General features: G+C 40.6%; 1 protein-coding gene across 2 annotated transcripts in view; it reads left to right on the top strand.

Moving 5' to 3' along the window:
* The window catches only part of SESN3 (sestrin 3), a 65,255-nt gene extending 46,236 nt beyond the window's left edge, over positions 1 to 19,019 (top strand). Inside the window, exons 6-10 of one of the 2 annotated variants that reach the window (XM_039481876.1) lie at positions 4,509 to 4,656; positions 9,895 to 10,013; positions 12,217 to 12,407; positions 14,479 to 14,623; positions 16,183 to 19,019. In XM_039481876.1, the coding sequence (XP_039337810.1) occupies positions 4,509 to 4,656; positions 9,895 to 10,013; positions 12,217 to 12,407; positions 14,479 to 14,623; positions 16,183 to 16,269 (690 nt within the window). In that variant the 3' untranslated portion in view covers positions 16,270 to 19,019. The remainder of the gene's footprint in view (positions 1 to 4,508; positions 4,657 to 9,894; positions 10,014 to 12,216; positions 12,408 to 14,478; positions 14,624 to 16,182) is intronic. The other variant, XM_039481886.1, reaches the window with a different exon arrangement.
* Positions 19,020 to 20,581: the final 1,562 nt, after the last annotated feature.

The raw sequence follows: 20,581 nt of genomic DNA, 5'->3' as shown, positions 1-20,581 counted from the left end.
TATCCATCATGCTGTCCTGTCTTTAAGATGCACCTGCCTGTTCCTTGTTATGTCTGTGGAGTGTCCTGATGTCATCTTGGTGCAAGTTCCTCTTCTCGCCACTTCTTTGAGTGAGGCCTGCCTCTGGCTCACAGCCCAGCTTTTGCTTAGCAATGCCTGGAAGTACTTTGGTTCAGGCTTCAGGCCTCAGACTGGGTCTCTGACACAAGAGGTTATGTTTCAGGGCCTCATCTTACTACACCAGGTCCGCCCCTTTTCACTGCCTTTCCTTGTAACTTTTTAGGTATGTCTACACTGCAGTGTAAGCCCAGGCTCAAGCCTAACCCCACCCCTTCATCTACACACATCATGCTAACCCAGGGCTAAGACCTAAGGCTGCTGGGAACAAGCCTAAATCACACCGGGACTCAGGGTTTGAGCCCTGTTTCTTTGCAGCCTCACTTAACTCTTGTTCTGGGTGTCTGCCAGAAGTATCCCACAATCCCATGGGCTAATTTCCTTAATCCTCTCTCTGCCAACAATCTTTAGTTGACTGAATTGAAAATGGAAGCCACCCTCCCCAGTGTACAGCAGCAGCTCAGTGAGTCAGCATTAACCCTTCCATTGTCTTCTAATCATCATGGAGCTGCAAACACACAATCAGAGAGCCTTCTATGGTTGCAATGGAGGCCCAACAGAACAAGCCTTTTGCAAAGCATGCAGCAAACCTGGAGGAGACAGAAGCCACACCTGAGCCCGGTAAGTTTGACTCTCATTTAAAGTTTATTATTACAGTAGAGGGAGGGATTTCTACTCTAAGAACCAATGCAAAAGTTATGAGAAGCCCTGGCTACTAGCATGTATCTGCGAATGGCGAATTGTATCCCAGTGCCTTGTCATCCCACCGTTTCTTCTCTCCTCCCCCCCACCCCACCCCATGGAGTTCAAAATGGCAACTGGGAATTGCAAACAATAAAGACCTGCTTTTAAAAGGCTGCTTTTTTTTAAAACACAGATGTTTGCTAGGGTCATTCATGTTTTCCTTTAAGTAATAATGTCTTTAGGTTTGTGGCTCTGTATTGATTCAATGGTCTATGCAGCTGGAGGGGGAAGGAGGGGGGAGAGGGAGAGAGAAAATATATATGAATGAATGAATATGAATGTGTGTTCTATTTCGAAATCTAGTCCATGTCAGTTAAAGGTGGGCCAGGCAGTCTGTGGGTGACAAAATGATTTCTTCCAGGTATGACTGAGGTATGAATTTTTGTCCAGAAATGTGCTGTGGATGGCGAGTAGGAAGGCTATGGAGTTTTGCATGTAGCATAACAGGCTAAGCCATGTGTATGTAAGCTAATGCAGCATTGTTAATTTCCTCATGGATTCTGACCCAATCCTGATTGCTGATGGCTGCAAACTGTTTTCCTGAGGTAGGAACTCCACATTGATAGTCACATGGTGGGGAAAGGTGTATTTTCCAGGGTCCCCCCAGTAGCTGACTAGTCCATTCCACATCCCAAGTAGTTATTCAGTTTTCGTAAAAAAATAAAAAGCTTATAATTTTAAACTTACCCCTGTCACTGCACTTCTGTAACTGACGTTACCCAGGATATGTCCAGAGAGATTCTGTGGACTGAAGCATCCCTTTCACAATATATTTTGGTTCAGTTTTGAAATGTAACATTTTATTGCCTTGAGATTCCATAAGAATCAATTGTGCTCCTCCACTGAGCTATTTTTAGACAATAACCCTTTGTTTCTTGTACTATTTCAGCCCTCTTGACCTCCACTGGCTGTTATATATCCAGAACTTCATCGCTGCTCCAACATACCTGCACAGACCATTCCAAGCAGAAGCATTTCCATGATGAAATTATGGTTCAGGTTCTTTAGAGGGTAGACAAGCAGGTCCAGTACCAACAAAGGGTTGTAAGACTGGAGCAACAGCATGCTGAGAGGCAGGAGGAAAGGCTTAGGCTTGCCACACCGCTGGAAGAAAGAGTTTCAGCAAGGGAGCAAGCACCTTCGTGTAGTTCCTGGAACAAGACCAGGAGCTAAGGGAAGAGGCCAGAGCTCAATAGTGAACGGTTGCAGAGCCCATCTCCAACATGCCTGGAAGAGCATCGGCAGCTGCTGCCTCTCACACACCCCTGCAATGTACCCTCAGACCAGAAGTAGCTTGGGCAACTCAGTGTTGGGGTGGCCCATACGTTTTAAGTTCCATGAGTGATTGGGCAGGGAAACTAAACCCCACGCAGCCTTCATTCGCGAACCCCTCTCCTGTGGCTACCTTCATCCCTGTTCTCTCAGTGCCAAGTGCATGGAAACCAAAGAAAGAAGGAAAAGGAGAATGTAGGACAGGGGACACGCAGCAGTAGGGCGTTTGTGCCATGTTTCCTGCCCTTATTTTTCTTTGGAAATGTTGTTCTGTTACTTGTTTTGGGGTGTTGTACTGACGGCTGCCCTGCCTAGCATGGATGACTGTTGTACTGTTTTAACACACTTATAAATAAAGCCTTTAATATCATCAAGAAAGTTTACTATCATTGCATCACATGATTCAATCATGATTTGAGATGATGATAAAGCTAAAAACAGTATCAGAAGCAATTACACATTACTAAGGAAACACTGTTCCTCATGCAGTTAGGTACAGTGATTCACAGTGCAGTACCTTCCCTATATGAGCCTATATTGTGATTCACCTCCCCCCCCACAATTCATTATTATTTCATGTCATTCATAAGTTTAATTGCATGGCAATCAAGCTCAGACCCCTTCCCCCCACAAGCACACTTTTACAGGTACTATTCCCCCTCTTCCACTGGGCCATGCGAGTTCATAATATGGGAGCACAAAACATCCCTGTCTTCTGTTACCTGGGTGCAGCCAGCTCCAGCTGTGGTAGGTGCACTTTCCTGCTGAGTGTACTGATTCAGCAACCCATCACTATCATAGGCCCATTCAGGGGGGAATGGCTCACTTCTGGCTTCACAAAGATTGTGAACAGCATAGCAAGCCATAGAAATGCAGACAGCACTGATGACACTGGCATCCAGACAGGTCTGTAGAGATCTCCAATGGGATTTTAACCTGCCAAAAGCAGGTTCTACCCATATTATACAACCATTCTGCACCTGCTGAGTGTAATTAAACCTCCTTTTGCCAGGGCCTCTGAAATCGGGATGTAGACTCTCTAGCAGCGAAAAACTTTTCTTCATTAACTCTTCCAGTGCAGCCCCTGATGACATTCATAAATCGGCCTCCGTGGTCTATGAGGGCCTGCATAACAGTGGAGCAGTACCCTTTGCAGCGTAGGTGCTCCTGTGCTCCTTGAGGAGGGCAAACTATGGGCACGTGAGTCCATCAGTGGCCCCAGCACAGTTAGGAAACCTCATTCTCTCAAAGCCAACAATTACCTCAGGAATATCTTTAATGCCTGCCACTTTGTGGTAAACCACATGCCCGATTGCCTCAGAAAACCCACAGTTGACTTTCCAACACCAAATTGATTGACAACAAACCTGTGGCAGTCTTGGGTAGCCAGCTTCCAGACAGTTACGGCAACCTGCTTCTGGATAGGCAAGAGTGGTCTCGTGTGTGTCTTTACGCTGGTGACTCAGAGCAAGCTGCTGACAAAGCCCCAAAATGTTGCTTTCTTCATTCAAAACTTCTGGACCCACTGCTTGTCATCCCAGGTCTGCATGAGTATATGATCCCACCAATCTCTGCTTGTGGGCATGCGCCAGTTTATGTAGGGAGCATCAGTGACTATGCTGATTGTACTGAGCAGCATCTGCCAGTGTGAGTCTGCCATGTCTGGATACTTCTCTGCTGCCACCTCCTTGCACCATCATGAAATCTGTCAGGTACTTTTGGTAGATCAGAAAAAGCTGCTAAAATGTCCACCAGTGCCTCAGAGAAGCTCTATCTCTTTCTTGACACAGGAGTGAAAACACAAGCAAGAAGTTCTTCAAAAGGCACATCCACCATGTTGCTGCTCCTGGTAGCTGGGAGCCTACATATCAAAATGTCTCCCTGTCAGGTTATGTTGGCAGGCTGTTCAAGCTTCCTTTAATGTGCAGCATGGGCAATAAAATTTTCTGACAGTGCGTCACAGTCAAAGGGCTAGAGCAGCCATGTTTTGGGAGGATGCTAGGGACTCTGGGAGATGGTTGGTTTGATTTGGATCAGTGTGCTGCAGTGTGGACATCAGAACCACAGTTTTGAGCCCAGGTTAAAAAAGTCTGAACATACAATTAAAATCAGTGTAGATGCTCAAGCCCAGGGTTCTCTAACACGGGTCAGCTGACTCGAGTCCCACTAACCCTGGGCTTACATTGCAGCATTGAAAGACTTTCAAAGATGCATGTCATATAATGCATTCAAAGTATATGTACTATATGCTGGATTTTCAAGGATGCAGATACCTTTTGAGAATATTAAACTTGAGCTTTTACTTCTAGACAGCTATGATGCCATTTACTTTCTAATTTTCCAAAATATCTTGTTTTGTTTTGTTTCCCCTCCAGATTGCAGATTCTTTGAGTGAGCTCGAGGCCTTAATGGAAAGAATGAAGAGGCTGCAAGAAGAAAAGGAGGAAGAGGAGGCCTCGCAGGAGGAAATGGCAACTCGCTTTGAAAAGGAAAAGAAAGAGAGTCTTCTAGTAGTTACTGGAGGTACTTCACCCTCTCTGCCTCCCCTTCTTTCTCTGCTCCATTATAACTAGAATTCTCCAGTCCAATCCAGTTAGTGGATTTAACAGTTACTCTAATCTGGATTTTCACAGGTTAGTAAAGCTGGCTCATGTGTCTGACTCAGATTTCTTGATTCTCAAAAATATTAACCTTCATTGTTACTAGAAATTCAGTCGTCTTTTGTCAGTAAGAAACCTGCACACAACTTGAGGAGAAACTGCTTTTTCATAGTGCTTTGTATCTTTAAATCCCAGTTCATTCCTTAATAGGATTTTTGAATAGCAGACTTCTACAACATTTTCAAATAGTGTTTCTAGAAAGTCCCTTGCTAATAGTCTTGAAAGCTGAAATTTTCTGTTCAAGAAATAAGTATAACACAGACTGTGGCAGCGCAGGCTTCCCTACATTACTCCATCATTGAGCTTCAACCTTCTCCTGAAGGGACAATCTCTGGGAGAGGGGAGAAGGGAGATGGATTGAAATTACCTATTTTTGAGATGTTGTTTTGTTATCCTATAGCCCTTTCCTGTATTGTGCTGGAGGTTTATATAAAACATTATTAATTTATTTTTAAGTTATCCTTCAAAATTCAGAGTTGGAGTCTGCCTTGCTATGTTTCTCTTTTAAACTCCTGAGAATAATGGTTTCATCCATTGACAAGGTATAGCTAAAGTCTGTTTAACATTACTCCTGGGGGAATTCTGCACCTAAAAATTCTGCACCAAAAAATAAATTCTGCACACAATATTTTAAAATTCTACATATTTTATTTGTCAAAATAACACAATATAATCACATCAGTTTCAATTATTTTTGTAATTTATTTCAAAATACCTGTCAGCAAGTATGTCTGTACCAATACAGAGAACAAAAAAAGATTCAGGAAATGTTTTTTGACAAATAGATTCCTTACTAGGAATATTAATGCAGAACTCTAAGTAATTCATTTAAACTAGAGAACAGAACCATATTTCCCCAGAAGCAGTGCAGAGACTTGGGAGAGTCAGGGGTAACGGAGGAGCAGAAGGAGAGGGAAGTAATTGCTGGGAAGGAGTCTGGGTATGAACTTGAAGGGTGGTTGTGTATGGGTGGGGAAAAATATGAACAGGTTTTTGGCAGGGACGGGGGTGGTGGCAGGGAAGGATTGTTCGGCTGACCCCTAGCCTCTCCCATTGAGTCAGGCACAGCTGCCTCTGCCCCCATGTGTCCTTGCACCCCTTGTCCACATGTGTCCCTCCACCCCCATTCAGACACCCCTTCCCCATATATCTGTACACCCCCTGTCCCCATGTGTCTCTGTGCCCCTACTCAGCCATCCCCCTTCCCACTGTAGCCCTGTACTTCTCCCGCTCTGCCCATGTGGCCCTGCACCTCCCTCCCCCCTGTGGCACTGCACCTCCATTCCCATTCAGCCCCTGCCCAGTCTGTCTCCCCATATCTCCTGACCTGGCCGGACAGGCACTGTGAAAAAGGCAGGCGCTTTCTCTTCCCTAGGTGGCTGGGGCTTGCCAGGAGTGGCTGCTGTGTTCTAGCACCACAGTGCCCTCTGGTGGGCAAAAGATGGAATTGCATCAGTTTTTTTCAGCACAAGCTATTTTCTGCAAAAAAATTAAAAATGTGTGGCACATGAAATATGCGTGTGCGCAGTGGCGCAGAATTTCCCCAGGAGTATAACAGGTGCATGACACTATTTAGGGTACAATCTGGACTGTTGAACAGCTGTGTCCAGTCAATTCTCCAACCTGGGGTGCCTTTCACACTGCTTTGCTGTGAGCAACCACTCGCAACACAACCTCTAGCATGTAGATTACTCCCAGCTGTATTGTGAATGCTATAGCCAGCCACTCGTGAATTATATTGTAGAGCAGGGGTTGGCAACCTTTCAGAAGTGGTGTGCCGAGTCTTCATTTATTCACATTAATTTAAGGTTTCGCATGCCAGTAATACATTTTAACCTTTTTAAAAGGTCTCTCTCTATAAGTCTATAATATATAACTAAACTATTGTTGTATGTAAAGTAAATAAGGTTTAAAATGTTTAAGAAGCTTCATTTAAAATTAAATTAAAATGCAGAGCCCCCCAGAGCAGTGGACAGGACCTGGGCAGTGTGAGTGCTACTGAAAATCAGCTCATGTGCCGCCTTCGGCACACGTGCCATAGGTTGCCTACCTCTGTTGTAGAGCAACACCAGCAAATTCCCAGTCCTAGACTTGTCCTCAGAAATGTGCATCTTGTATTGCCCAGCCCTCTCTTGGACGATACAAGCTCATGTAAAGTCTGTCATTTTATTAATAAAAAATGATATCCACAAATCCTGTTACCTCAAATGGAGTTTCCCAAACACTTCAGTCCAAACACAGCGGTCTAGATAAAACAATAAAATAAGTTTTATTAAGTACAGAAAAATAGATGTTAAGTGATTACAAGAAAACAAAAGGTAAAACGGAACTAACATGTAACTTAACAGGCTAAATGAATTCAAAGCAAAGGTGTCTCTTTTGCAGTCTTACTGGCTGGATGCCTTTCAGCTAGGACCTCTCCCCCCAGTCCAGTGCTTCTTTCCTGGTCCTTCAGGTGTTCTGGATGCCGTTGTCAGAGAGAAAGGGAGGAATCACTTGGTGTCTGTTCCCCCACTCTCATATTTTTCCTCCTATTTGAGAATGATCTCCAGCTGAGGTTCAAGAGACAGAATGTCTGTGGGTAGGAACCTCCAGCTGTTCCTTTGCCAACGTGTACATTTCTTGCTCACACCCTTTTTTCCTGCCAGAGAATGGCTGTTTTAACCAGGTGATAAAATCATTTGATTTTGTTGACACCTGGCTGAGGCATCAGTTTGCCTTTGTCTCTAAGGAACTGATTTGTGCCTGCTTTTCCAAACTTGGAACATGCCTCAATTATGTCATACAGTAGAATTTTATAACTTTATTACAAGGTTGCCATATATTTTTTACTAGGACAATAATGATCAGCAAATTATGAATTTTCAAATGATACCTCACAAAGCATACTTCGCACAAAATTTATCATAGTCTTGTAAAAGGGGTGAACATAACAGCACAGACTGTCACAATATGGTACGGTAGATGCTCGCTATAACACCCTTCACAATTACGAACCTTGGGCTAAAGCTAACCTGGTCTCTGGATCCCTCCTCCAGCCCCGGGGCCAGAGGAGCTCTCTGCCCTCCGCCACAGACCCAGCAGGACTCTTTCACTATAACAAACCGCTGGCTATAACGAACAAATGGCTTGGATCCCTAGGGGTTCATTATGGCAAGGGTGTATTGTATTAGTATTTCTTGGGAACTGTAGTAAGAGAAGATGGCTGAAATGCTATGCTTCTTAGCTTACCTTTTTTGGGGGAGGGGTGGAAAGCTATTTCATAGGTACTGATCTGTGAGACTCCCATAGTTTTCCCAAAACACTCTAATGCTTGAGTTTAAGTCTTATAGCTGCAGGAAGCAGCAAATGGGAAAATACAAACTGTAAACCAATGAGAACTAAATCTAACTTGAAATAATCTTCAGGGGTGATTACCTAGTGCAGGTGCCATGCAAGTTTCTTCCCACACAGTTATGTCTTGATTGGTTAATGAGCCAGAGAGAAGATAAAACATCCCTGTGATTCTTAGATTAACTGATGATTTTGTTTTTAAGTGTGAACAGTGGGCATCTGGCAATTTTTCTGTCAGTGCATGTGGAAGTAAGCCAAGATTTAATATCAGGGTCAAATGCAGTCAGCTATGTGGTAATCAACTCCTGTAAAGGTAGTTGCACAATCAAGCCACCTGTTTGTTCGGTGGAGATAAATTGATTCCTGCTAGAGAACCTGTCCTCATTTAGTAACACATTGTTGGAGCTCTTTAGAGATGCATAGTTACTGTAACTCTTGGCAAAAGCTCAGCCTGAAGCTTGATGAACTGTAGAGTTCACTGCTTTCATATTGTTTTGAATTGGTATCTACAAGCCAAATCTTGTATCATTTAGTTCTTCTTCAAATGATGGTCCCTATATGTATTCCAAACACGGGTGTGCATGTGCGCCATGTGCTGGAGCTGGAAGGTTTTGCAGCAATGTCCATTGGCCCTCACATGCAATTGTACATAGCCTCGTAGTGCAGGAAAAATTAAGAGAGGCTGTGCAGGATGACACCCCCTCAGTTCCCTCTTACTGCTGCATGGTCAGAATCGGAATCCTTGTTCCTCTGGTCATAGCCTGCCTGCGAGAACACTGTCCATGTACATATTTAGTGTTTCGTTTTTCTTTACTATATTTCGTTAGCGTTTTAGTTAATTGATCCTCACCCTTCATTAAGTCTATATGAATGCTTACCACAGCTCATAAGTGTTTTGTTATATGGCATTTGCTTTCTTAACACTTCGCTAGTTTGTATATAGTAAGAAAAACATGAACTACAGTTGTGTGTTGTAACTTAAGGTTTTTTTTGTTATAAACAATACTGTAAAAGACATACCACTCCTTTCAGTCTTATACAGCTTGCTATAATCTCAAATTCAGTAGAGCCAAAACTGAACTTAACTTTTTCTCTCGAGCCCTATGCTATCTCCATTCACCGTTAATTGAGTCACATCTTAATTCTTCCTAACACTCTTGGCAGCATTAGGGTCATCTTTGATATCTACCCCTTCAACTAAGCTATGACTAAGTACTAACCTTTCTTTCTTCGTCTCCAAAATTGAACTTTTCCTCCCTATTCTAACAAGTAAATTACTGATCTACTCCCAGGTCATCTCAGACCTTCACCAATCTTCCCCTTCTCTGGATTTCTTGTTACTAACCTCACTCCCTCATCCCACCCTGCAGTCTGTTTAAAAACATCTTGCCCATTGGTTCAATGAAGGGTTTTAGAAAATCTCTGAAAAAGGGAGAAGTGTAAAAATAAATTTAAATATTTACTTGCAAAATTAAGAATAAAAAATTGAAACTCTGGTCCAAAGTAAATCAAGCAAATTACTATGAATTAGACATTGACAAATGTATACAAGCGTAATATCATAAACTGAACGGAAATTGATTGATTGAAATTCTCCCAATACTCTTCCTACACCAACATCTTATCCTCTTCTTTGTACACAGAATTAGTTGCAAACTTTAAATAATGTGTTCAGCACGCTTTGTAGTCTTTGAGGGAGAGGATCAGAAGGCTACAACAGCCTCCATACTTATCTATCTTAAACACAGCATTTTGCTGTCCTTCTCAGCATTTGATGATGAAATGGTTTCCACATCGGATGTCTCCCGCTATATCGAAGATCCTGGTTTTGGGTACAAAGACTTTGCCAGGCGGGGAGAAGAGCATCTGCCAACATTCCGAGCTCAGGTACTTAAATGCACTTATTTTTTAAAATAAATTATCCCCAGCATTTTAAGGGCATGACTGCATGAACACGTGCTGTGGAGAAAGCTGAGGCACAAATTGATAGCACACCAGCATGCCTTGCACTAACTGCCTGTGTGGACTGTGCTGTTGCATGCTAAAAGTTCCCTAATGCCCTTTGATGTACTGTAGATTTATGCCCCAGTTTGCTGTGCAGCATGTGTTCATGCAGACATGCCCTAAGTCTTTCTTTACTGGAAAAATAAGATGTCATAGTAGCAGGACTTCCTTGTTAAATGTCCACGTCCAAGCAGAGGATCAAGAGCTGGTCTACAATGAAAAGTTAGATCACCATTGCTAAATCCCTCGGGGGGTTGGGGGGGGTGAAACAGCCACACCACTGAGACACACAATTAAGCCAACCTAACCCCTGGTGTAGACAGCGCTAGATCAATGGAAGAATTATTTCAACCTAGCTACCACCTCATGTGTGTGTTTCTACTGAAGTGCGGTGCTGCAGCTGTGCCACTGTCATGTTTTAAGTGTAGACATAGTCCTTATGGTATATTTTCATATTTGTAGCATTTTGTTCAGTCAGCTGTTAAATATCTCAAATGAAGAGGCTTCCATTACTTCACTTCGATGACTAGTCCACCCTCTATTAATTATCAGAGGGGTAGCCGTGTTAGTCTTGATCTGTAAAAGCAGCAGAGAGTCCTGTGACACGTCTGTTAGTCTATAAGGTGCCACAGGACTCTTTTATCCTCTATTAATTGTAAACCTCAGGCCGGGGGTACTAGGTCTTCTGTTATGTTAGCAGAACAAGCGTATGTAACGGACATCTTTTTGTTATGTCCATGCAGTGCCTTGCACTATGGGGTCCTAATCCATGATTAGGATTCCTATGCACTGTTGCAATACAAATTTAAAAAGGGACAGCTCTAGGTGTTTAGAACAGATCACTAACTAATATCAGTTTGATCTCTTGGGAATCTAATATTAATAAACTGCAAGTTATGGGAAAATCTTGAAACATGTCAGAGCACTTGTAGACAAACCAAAATAGGTGCAAAAAAATTCCTTGGTAAAGTAAAGGAGTCATGATTCCTGTCAGCAGACATACTTAGGGCTAGTCTACACTTGAAAGTTAATTTGGATTAAAGTAGGGTGTGAATTTAAAGCACAGTAGCTATTCCTGAATAACTCAATGTGTTGACAAGCCCTTAGATTTACAACAGTCTGTGCTGATCAGGATGAATTCATGCTGCAATTTTTCATGTAAAGTAAACCATGTTTTGGGAGGTGATGCAAACACCACCTTAGGTGTGTATTGTGGACAAGGATAAGGCCGTTTGTGTCTGAGATCAAAGATACTGCTGACTTCTCTATGAACTTTAGAAGGCTCCCCTGGGAGAAGGCTGACAATTGTCATTGACTTGAGACAACATTAGGCATGTACAGCATTGCTTCAGAAGAGCTTTATGGAAGGTTGCACTGAAACTGAAATGTCTCTTCCTACAGGCGAGGATTTTAAGTTACTGACTTCCAACTTCAAAAGTTTCACATTCTTCTAATAACCAACTTGTTTAATTGTTCAATAGCTGAATGATGGTAGAATGTGAGACCTTTTACCCAAATCAGATCTTCTATTGTAACAATTGCATTACAGAAGCATCCAGAGGCCCCAGTGATGGAGCAAGGCCTCGTTGTGCTAGGCACTTCATGAAATATAGGATAAGATAATACCTGCCCCCAAAGAGTTTGTTTGAAGTAATATCCTGTGAAAGTGTTGCTGCTCAGGCACAGCTGGCAGCATTTTTCAAACTGCTAACTCTTTTCCTTAGTCATTGCTGCAAGAGTGAAGTTATGTCTCTAAGGAACAACACATCCCCATGCTTCTGCTCTGGCTCCTAGCTTTCCAAAGCAGCAGTCTCTGAATAATATCTCTGAATATTTTCCAGTCTGAACCAAATCTGCAGGACCTAAGGACTAAAGCAGAACTGACCAGGGAAAACTTACTGATTAAAATTGTGTGTGTGTGTGTGCGCGCGCGCACAGGGGAATTAATACATTAATAAAGCAGAAAGAGAGACAAAACAGAGAACAAGATTTTCAACTGGGGGAGAAACCAGAGGGAGGATCAGGTGGGGGAAGGTACTATTTGCATATTTATGCATCGCTGGTGTATTTCTTTGTGCTCTTACAGGACTATACCTGGGAAAATCATGGCTTCTCCCTTGTGAACAGGCTTTATTCTGATATTGGGCATCTCCTGGATGAGAAGTTTCGGATGGTCTACAATCTCACATACAACACTATGGCTACACACGAAGATGTTGACACAACCATGTTGAGAAGAGCTTTATTTAACTATGTTCACTGTATGTTTGGAATCAGGTATGTAACAAATTGACCTCTCTAAGTGTATTTGGAAGCATGTAAGCAAAATATATTTACTTTGGGACAGGAACACATTAGGTTTTGATCACACTAAAGCAGTGTTTTAAAATTGGTGTCTGTGGCTTTTAAATTTTTCTGCAGTGAAATTGGTACAAATACTGGTGGTAGTATAATTTAATCTCTCTATTTTAAAAAAATTAGTTTAGGATTGATATTTTTACAGAAATCTGTCTTCTCTGAACTCATGGACAACATTGTCAGTTCAGAAAAAAGGAAATACCACACTATTTAAAAGGCTCTTAGGAGTAACTTTTGTTGTTCTTTAAGTAGTGTCCCTATGGGTTCTCCACATCAAGAGGTGCAAACACACATTTGCTGTTGATCAGTGATTTGTCAGCAGTGTCTGTGGGTCCATGCCTGCACCCCAGATACTTTCATGCTCTGGTATGGGGGTGTATATATAGGTAGGAGGCAGAATCACTGCCACTCCAGTTCCTTCTCAACCACCAATGTCTTGAAGTGGAACATTGTTGTCTGTTTGCTAGCTGTGTAGCTTGCTACCTCTCACACAATCCTTTCTTTTCTCAGTATATTCTTTATTTTTGGTTTTTTAGCACCGTTTGTACTTTTTTTGTGGGAGAGGGACTGTAACCCCTTTCTCTTATTTTGCCTCCCCCACCATCTTATGCTGATGATTTCAAGGCCATTCAGGACCTTTCTGTGGCAGAAACCCTGCATATTCCATTATAGGAGACACAAGAATACCAACATTCCCTGTTGGACATTCTTCATACATCTGCAGGCAAAATCACCTTGCCCATCAATGATGATCTGCTGACCTCTGTGTGGGGAAACTCCAATTGCTATACCAACTATGTGTAAATGGGGTGACAGAAAATACTACCGCCCAGCCAAAGGCTCAGAATATTTTTTTTCCCCTCGCATTCTGAACCCCACTCCCTGGTTCATAGAGGCAGTTATTGAACGGAACAGATAACATTGGTTCCGCTCAACACCATCCAACAAAGAGCTCAGAAGACTGGACCTTCTGGGATGCAAGAGCTACTCTGCTTCATTGCAGTTCGGAGTAGCTAATTACCAAGCCCTGATAACTTGCAATAATTTGTAAAATTGCATTTTGCTTTCATCTTCTATTGAACTCCTGCCACATGATCATAGGGAACAATTTCAAGCCCTCATAATAGAAGGCCAGACAATCAGCAAGGCATCTTTCCAAGCTTGACTCAATGCCACTGATATAGCTGCAACATTCCATGGCTACAGAAGTAGCCATGCACCAAGTTTCTTGGCTGTAATCCTCTGGTCTGCCTCAGCAGGTAGAGAAATCAGTTGAGGACCTTCTTTTGAAAGACCCAAGATGTTTAGTGAAGCCATGGATGGGTCTCTTTGTTCTCTTAAAGACTCTTGGGTGACACTATGATCTCTGGGCATCTATACGCTCGTGGCAAAGAGAAAGTACAGTAAATTGCAGAGGGCTCGACAGTCTTACCCAGAATGGCCAAGTCCCCAAGAAAGAAGCCAGGATAACGAAGAAAAAGGGCTGTCCTTACAATAGACTTCCAGTCAGCAACATCCATGAATCTTCTGATATGGAACACCCATAGGGACACTACTTGAAACAGGAGAAGTTACTGGAGCCTAACTGGAGTTTTTCAAGATGTTTCCCCGTAGGTGTTCTACGTCCCATCCTTTTTCCCCTCTGCCTCAAAGTCTTTCACTGGACTTCCATGGTTGAGAAGGAACTGGCCTGGCGGTGGGTCTGCTGTCCCCTCCCCATATTCCCTCATACCAGAGCATGAGGGTGTCTGGGGTGCAGGCATGGACTCGCAGACATAGCTTGCAAAAATCTCATATCAAAAGTGCATAGGCATGCACATGTTGTGACATGGCGCACCCACAGGGTAACACATCTCTAACCACTCCAGTTACTATACAAGATATGTAACCACTCCTTCTAGTATTTCAGTTCATAAATACATGTCGTTTCAGAATTTAAAAAGCCATGTGGGTCCAGAAAAAAATATTGAGTCTGCCTTATTTTGCTTAGGTATGATGATTATGATTATGGAGAAGTTAATCAGTTACTTGAACGCAGCCTGAAGGTTTACATTAAGACAGTGACCTGCTACCCAGAGAGAACTACCAAGCGCATGTACGATAGTTACTGGCGTCAGTTCAAGCACTCAGAGAAGGTAAGTGTTTCATAGCCAAACATTACACAAGAGGCCCTGTGCTCTGTAAACAATGCAAATAGTAAGGTGGCCTGCAAAAGGGGGTGTGTGTGTGTGTGTGTGTGTGTACTAGAGTTAACCATCTTAACAATAAAGAAAAAGCTTAAAGAATTAACTTAAATACTGTACAGCAGAGCCTACAAGTTAGTTCAATGAATGTTAAATTTTACTGTTGCAAAAATATTTTCTTAATGAGCACACTATGGACAATCTCTAGTGACTCCTACATGAAGCTAGATCCATAGATATGTATATAGAAAAATGGGCAGATTTGGAAATGGTGAAGTTGGTGAACTGTTCCGATACTTCTTGATTCTTATAGAGAACATAAATTAACTTGTACCTACACTGCTTTTCATTGGTAAAATACATCGGTTTTATATATCTTTGTGTGTGTGTGTACACATACACACTATTTTAAAGTTTAGTACCAAGCATTGATACTTGTATGCCTTTTTAGTATGAGCGGCATACAAATTATGCTCTATATTATGCAAAATATCTTATTGGGCCTGTGGCCATGTGACTTGTGCACACTACAATAAACAGGAATGACTTAAAAATCGCACTCCTGAGATGACCCACAATACTGCCCATTATTTGACCTTTCTCTAATCTATACAATTTTCTCTAAACAACTACTATAGATGCCTGCAATCATGATGATTAGATCTTCGACACAAGCAAGCTTTCTTAAAAGCCTGTAATAGATAAGTTAGGATAAAGCTATTGTTGATCTTCCTTTATTTATAATTGTTATGGTCTCATAATATCACCAGCTAAGCTGGAACAGACCTGGTCAATACTTAGGTGGGATACATAAAAGGGATACATACTAGAAGTTGCAGGGAATGGTGTGGGGGATTCAGTAGATGGTATTCTTCACTCCTAAATTGGTATCTGAGCCAGTGCCCCAGCATTGTACCTGGAGACGTGCTGCTAGAAGTTCCTGAGACAGTTGTGCGGTAAGGCCAGATGCTAACGCAGCGGGCAGCGATATGTTCATTTCTGTTCCTTGTTGTTAAGTAAATGTCATTCTGAAACCAGCCTCAGTCTTCAGTGGAATAATTTGCCATCCCTGAGGTTGCATTTATTTGACAGTTGACTTCATATAGTATATATGGAGTGTGGCAGGTGGATTGATTATATAACACTGATAACAGAAATCTAGTCCTTGGAATATAATGCTCATAGGGTGAAAGGAAAGTCTTCCGTTATGATTTCCATTACTGTACAGCATTGTTTTGTTGTGACTTCTGTTAAAGCAGATGGAACACTGCTTAAAGCAGTAATTAAGGCTTGTTACCTGGGAGTCCAGAATGTCAGATAAAATTGGCATATTAGATTGCCATTTCTTCTCCAGATGGCTATGCTTCAGTCTAGTACATGGCACTAGTGATGCAGCTATTTTCATTTGGCAGAAAAATCTAAATCTATAAGATAATTGGGTGATTAAACTCTCCTGCCTGTTGATATGTAATGGTGAACTAAATGACTAATTTTTTTTAAATTTTAAATAGGTCCACGTAAATCTACTTTTAATGGAAGCCCGTATGCAAGCAGAACTTCTATATGCCTTTCGTGCCATAACTCGTCACTTGACCTGAAGTATCAATTCGGAGGGAGCGAAGGAAGTTCAATTGATATGTAAAGGCCTTTTTGAAATAGATACACACCAGAAGCTGTATGTGATGTAGCATCAAGTTACTCAGTTCTCTAGTGTCAAAGTTTAGCCGTGTTTTTGGCGGCTGTAATGTGCAATGACGTGTTTTATTTTCTTGATGCTTAACGTTACTAATGATAGCAAAAATAACACTGAGGAGCACTACTTTTTCTGGTTGGATTTCAGGATACTGGTCAAAATCCTAAAACTAGTTTTGTTATACTCAACTCTAGCGCTTTTGTTTTGAAACACAGGAAAAAAGTGTTTATTTTTTCAAGCAATCATTTTTCAGATTAGTGGAATTCAGGAAAGGGTTTTTGGATGTTCTAAGAGATCTTAATACAATGTCCTAACGCTAGTAGAGAGAAGCATGTGATATATTAAGCTGAACTGGCTACTGGATTCTTTATCTCCTGGAGACTACTTGTCAGGCACTGTTTTACTACAGCAATTGAAGGTGATGTGAAATATAATGACAACATTGTCCACGTTTTAATATGACATTAATCATGATAAATTCTACAGCATGCTACTGAAATGCAAAATTCAGTTATTTTTTTCCTTTCCTCTTTCCAAAAGAAGAGGTTTCACAATTATCCATTTCAGTTGTACATATTATGGTTCAATCATGGATAATCTTGTCTTACTGACAGTCACCCTCAATCTTCTTTACAGCATACATGCTCATCATAGTGTTGCTTGCAAGTTCACCTAGTTGGCGCCTGTAAATGTAATACAGAGACTGACCAAAAAAAATTTTTTTGCACTCTCCTTTCTCCAGTGCATTTTTTAATTAAGTAAAGCAAAGGAAGGCTACCATACCTGTTCTTTTCCTAGTAGCTTATAGACATTTATTTCCTAGAATTTTTTCATTCATAGTGTCTGAACACTTTAATATTCAAAGCTAAAATTGTGTTTCTATGCATTAATGTGTGTGAACAAAAGAAAAGTGCAATATTTAAAAAGAAAGCAAGCTTTTCCCTATTGTCACTACTGAAGTGCCCTTTTTATACAGCCATAAAGAAATTTTAAAACAATTTCTTTATTGTCCGAGGCTTAGCATTTTTGTTTTAGCTTGTATGGCTTGAGCAATCTGATATTTAAGTGCCAAAGCAGCCACAAAATAAAATGTACTTGGACAACTGGTAATATTGGGGAAGGGAAGAAATAAGCTGCCAAAAAGTCACACTTTTGCATTATTTTGTGTTGCTTGATTAGACTGATTTTAAGAGCACAACATTTCAGTGTTTATAGCTTTACTTTGGATTGTGTTAATGAACCAGTGAAGTGCCTAAATTGATGCTTAAACTTTCCCAGTAGGACACAGCTGTCACTGCTAAAAAATCTTTTGTTTTGGTTTTTGTTTTTACTATAAGAAGGGTGACTTTTTATTTTGCTTTTACATGTATTAGAAACTAACCAGTTAGGGTTTTTTAAAATTCCTCTGAATTGTAATAGATGTAAAAAAGCGTTTCCATTGAAGACTGCAGAATAGCTTTTTTTTAACATTGTAGTCATATTTTTACATATTTCATTGAGGGAAAACAAACATAGACCAGTATGCTACTAAAGTTAGTTTTCATCCTCCTTACTTCTCTTAATAACTTGCTGTGACACCACATGTTGGGAGTTTTTGCTTTAGCTGTCTGTTCCAGATTGGAAAACTAAATGATTGTACATTTAAATACACTTTTTCTGCACTTTTGGACAGCAGTCTATTTGCATAAAAAGCCTTGAGAGAGAAATTACTATTTTTTTTAAGACAAGATAAGAAACTATCCATCAAACTGTGCATCAGAATCTCTCCTGTATAAAACATTGCATAAATAAGATTTATTAATCTTGTATAGCCAACTACAAAGATTATTCAGACAAAGTGGTGAGAGGTTGATATGCATAACCTTAGATTTGACTTTAACTTGTTATAATCTTTTTCAACTTAACTATAGTGGCTGCACCTAGTGAGTTTTTGCTTGTAACAATTAGGATGTTCTTCAGTTAGTAACTTTGCCTTTAAGTGATGGCAACTGTACAGTGAAATTCTTTGATATAAGAAGCCAGGTATTTCTCAAGAACAGTTAGGTTTTGAAAGGAAGGTGAGACTAATTTTAGGTAACTATCATAACCACTTAATTCCTCTTCAGAAATATAAGGATTTTAACGTAGCTTGAGTGTTAGTTGTGGAAACTTTAGTGCCTTTATTTTAATCTTTCGCTACAGAATTTACTTTTCCAGCTGAATTGCCTTCTCAGCAAAGTATGTGATTAGATTTTGAAATACATAAACTGTAAATGAATTGATGTCTTCATAGTGAATCAGTTTAAAAAAACTACAACAAAACTTGATTTCAGAAGGTGCCATATTTAATGTAATATGGCCTGCGTGGCATTCCACATTGGGAAATGTCATTTGACAACCAGTTTGCTGTAACTTTTCTATATAAAATGCAAACTTAAAAGTTACAATGCTGTTTTTCCACTTTTTCAGAGTATTGAATTTACTGTATAATCATTTATAGCCTAGCTTTTATACTCAAAATGTGATATTTTTAAAATATAGATGTTTGTTCAGGACAGGTGTTAAAAGTATACGATTATACCGTATATTTTACCTACACCTTAGGCTCACTTTGTGCCAAACTTAAATGTGCAACTGTTTTAAAAAAAAATGCACGTGTGAATGTGAATCCTCAAACTTCATTGCTTGTTAACTTCCTTTGTCAGAAATGTACCTTAATAATCCATGGAAGTACATGCACAGATACTGACTTTTTGCTTTCCCTTGCTGGGGTTTATATTTACCAGCATTAACATTTAATCGTCAAAATCCCAATCTTCACCAAGGTAAAAAGACAAATGCATCACCTCCTATTTGCTGAAGAGAAGGCCTGAGCTATTGGCTCACGAGGGTAATGACTTACCAGATACTGTAGTAAATGCTGTAAATAGGGAATCACTTTTTTCTGCGATTGGAGTGCTTATTAACCTTAAGAGCATTTTAAAAATAGTTGTATTCTGGTCAGGTGCAGAACAATACTCTCCGAAATTGTTTGTCTACAATGAAAGTAAGTGGGGAGAAGTACAAGTTAGAAAAGCCATTTGCATTAGCTCAGGATTCTGTGGAATATAAAACTGGCAATTGAACATCATGGGATTGTAGTCATATAATAGCTTAAATTATATTTTACTTAGTTTAAAATGAATTCTGCTAACAGCAGGTGATTCAAACTGTAGTAGAGTCTCATGAGAACTAATTTTTTGAAATGCTTCTGTAGTTCACTTATCCATCAAAATCCATGGTGCTGCAGTTCTAGTGCATAGGATGCTTCCATGAATATTGCCGTGATTTACGCAGAATTGGGCCAGAGTTTTTTCCCCATCAGCTTTAAAAAAATAAAAAATAAAAAAACAACAAAAACAAGCTAATTTGTTTAATGTTTTAGCAAAAGGGAGCTACAAAATCATCTACAAATCTAAAAATTACATATTTAGGGTTACCATAAATTTAAGGCAGATTAGAACAAATCAGAAAAACAAGGTTTTTTAATAATAAAAAAAGCTTAAATTGAAAGGGACAAAGGGCCAGATTTTTAAAGGTGTTTAGGCACTTAAACATGCAGATTAGGTGCCTACTAAGATTTCCAAAATGCCTCCCCATTACGTTCAATGGATGTTAGGTACCTAGGCATTTTTGAAAATCCTGGTAGGCGCCTATCTCCATCTCTGAACCAGACTTTTGAAGGTGTTCAGTTGCCAGAAGTTAATAGGATGGAAATCGGTTTCCCTGGATGTTAAAGTAATAGTGTGATTTGCATTGGCTTATTGACATGCCTAGTTTTATTACCGTTTTCAAAGGATGTTAATCTGGAGGCTGCTACCCTTGTAGAGTAAAATCTTGACATCCTTTCTCTTGCATATGCATTTGTTCATCATAAGTACATGAATCTAACAGATGTGCTCAGACTGACCAGTTTAGAGTCTTGTCTTCTAGGGGGTCAATTCTGCAGCCTCCACTTGAACCAAGCACCCGTTGGATTCAGTGGCCATACAGCCTATGTCAGGTCTTCAGATCCATAGGGCTTGATCCAAAACCCATTGACTTTGTGTTGACTTCAGTGGGCTTTAGAGCAGGCCCATAGTGCATAAATAAGAGGGAAATGGATTAACCATCAGTATCTGAAACTTAGCCCTGGCTGATCTAGGCAGGTGCTCTGCTTGTGGCACACACATGCTGCCAACCACAAGACCAGACCAAAA

Source organism: Mauremys reevesii, linkage group 1 (assembly GCF_016161935.1).
Source record: "Mauremys reevesii isolate NIE-2019 linkage group 1, ASM1616193v1, whole genome shotgun sequence".
NCBI classification, from domain to species: domain Eukaryota; kingdom Metazoa; phylum Chordata; order Testudines; family Geoemydidae; genus Mauremys; species Mauremys reevesii.
This window is presented reverse-complemented; position numbering and strand designations above follow the sequence as displayed.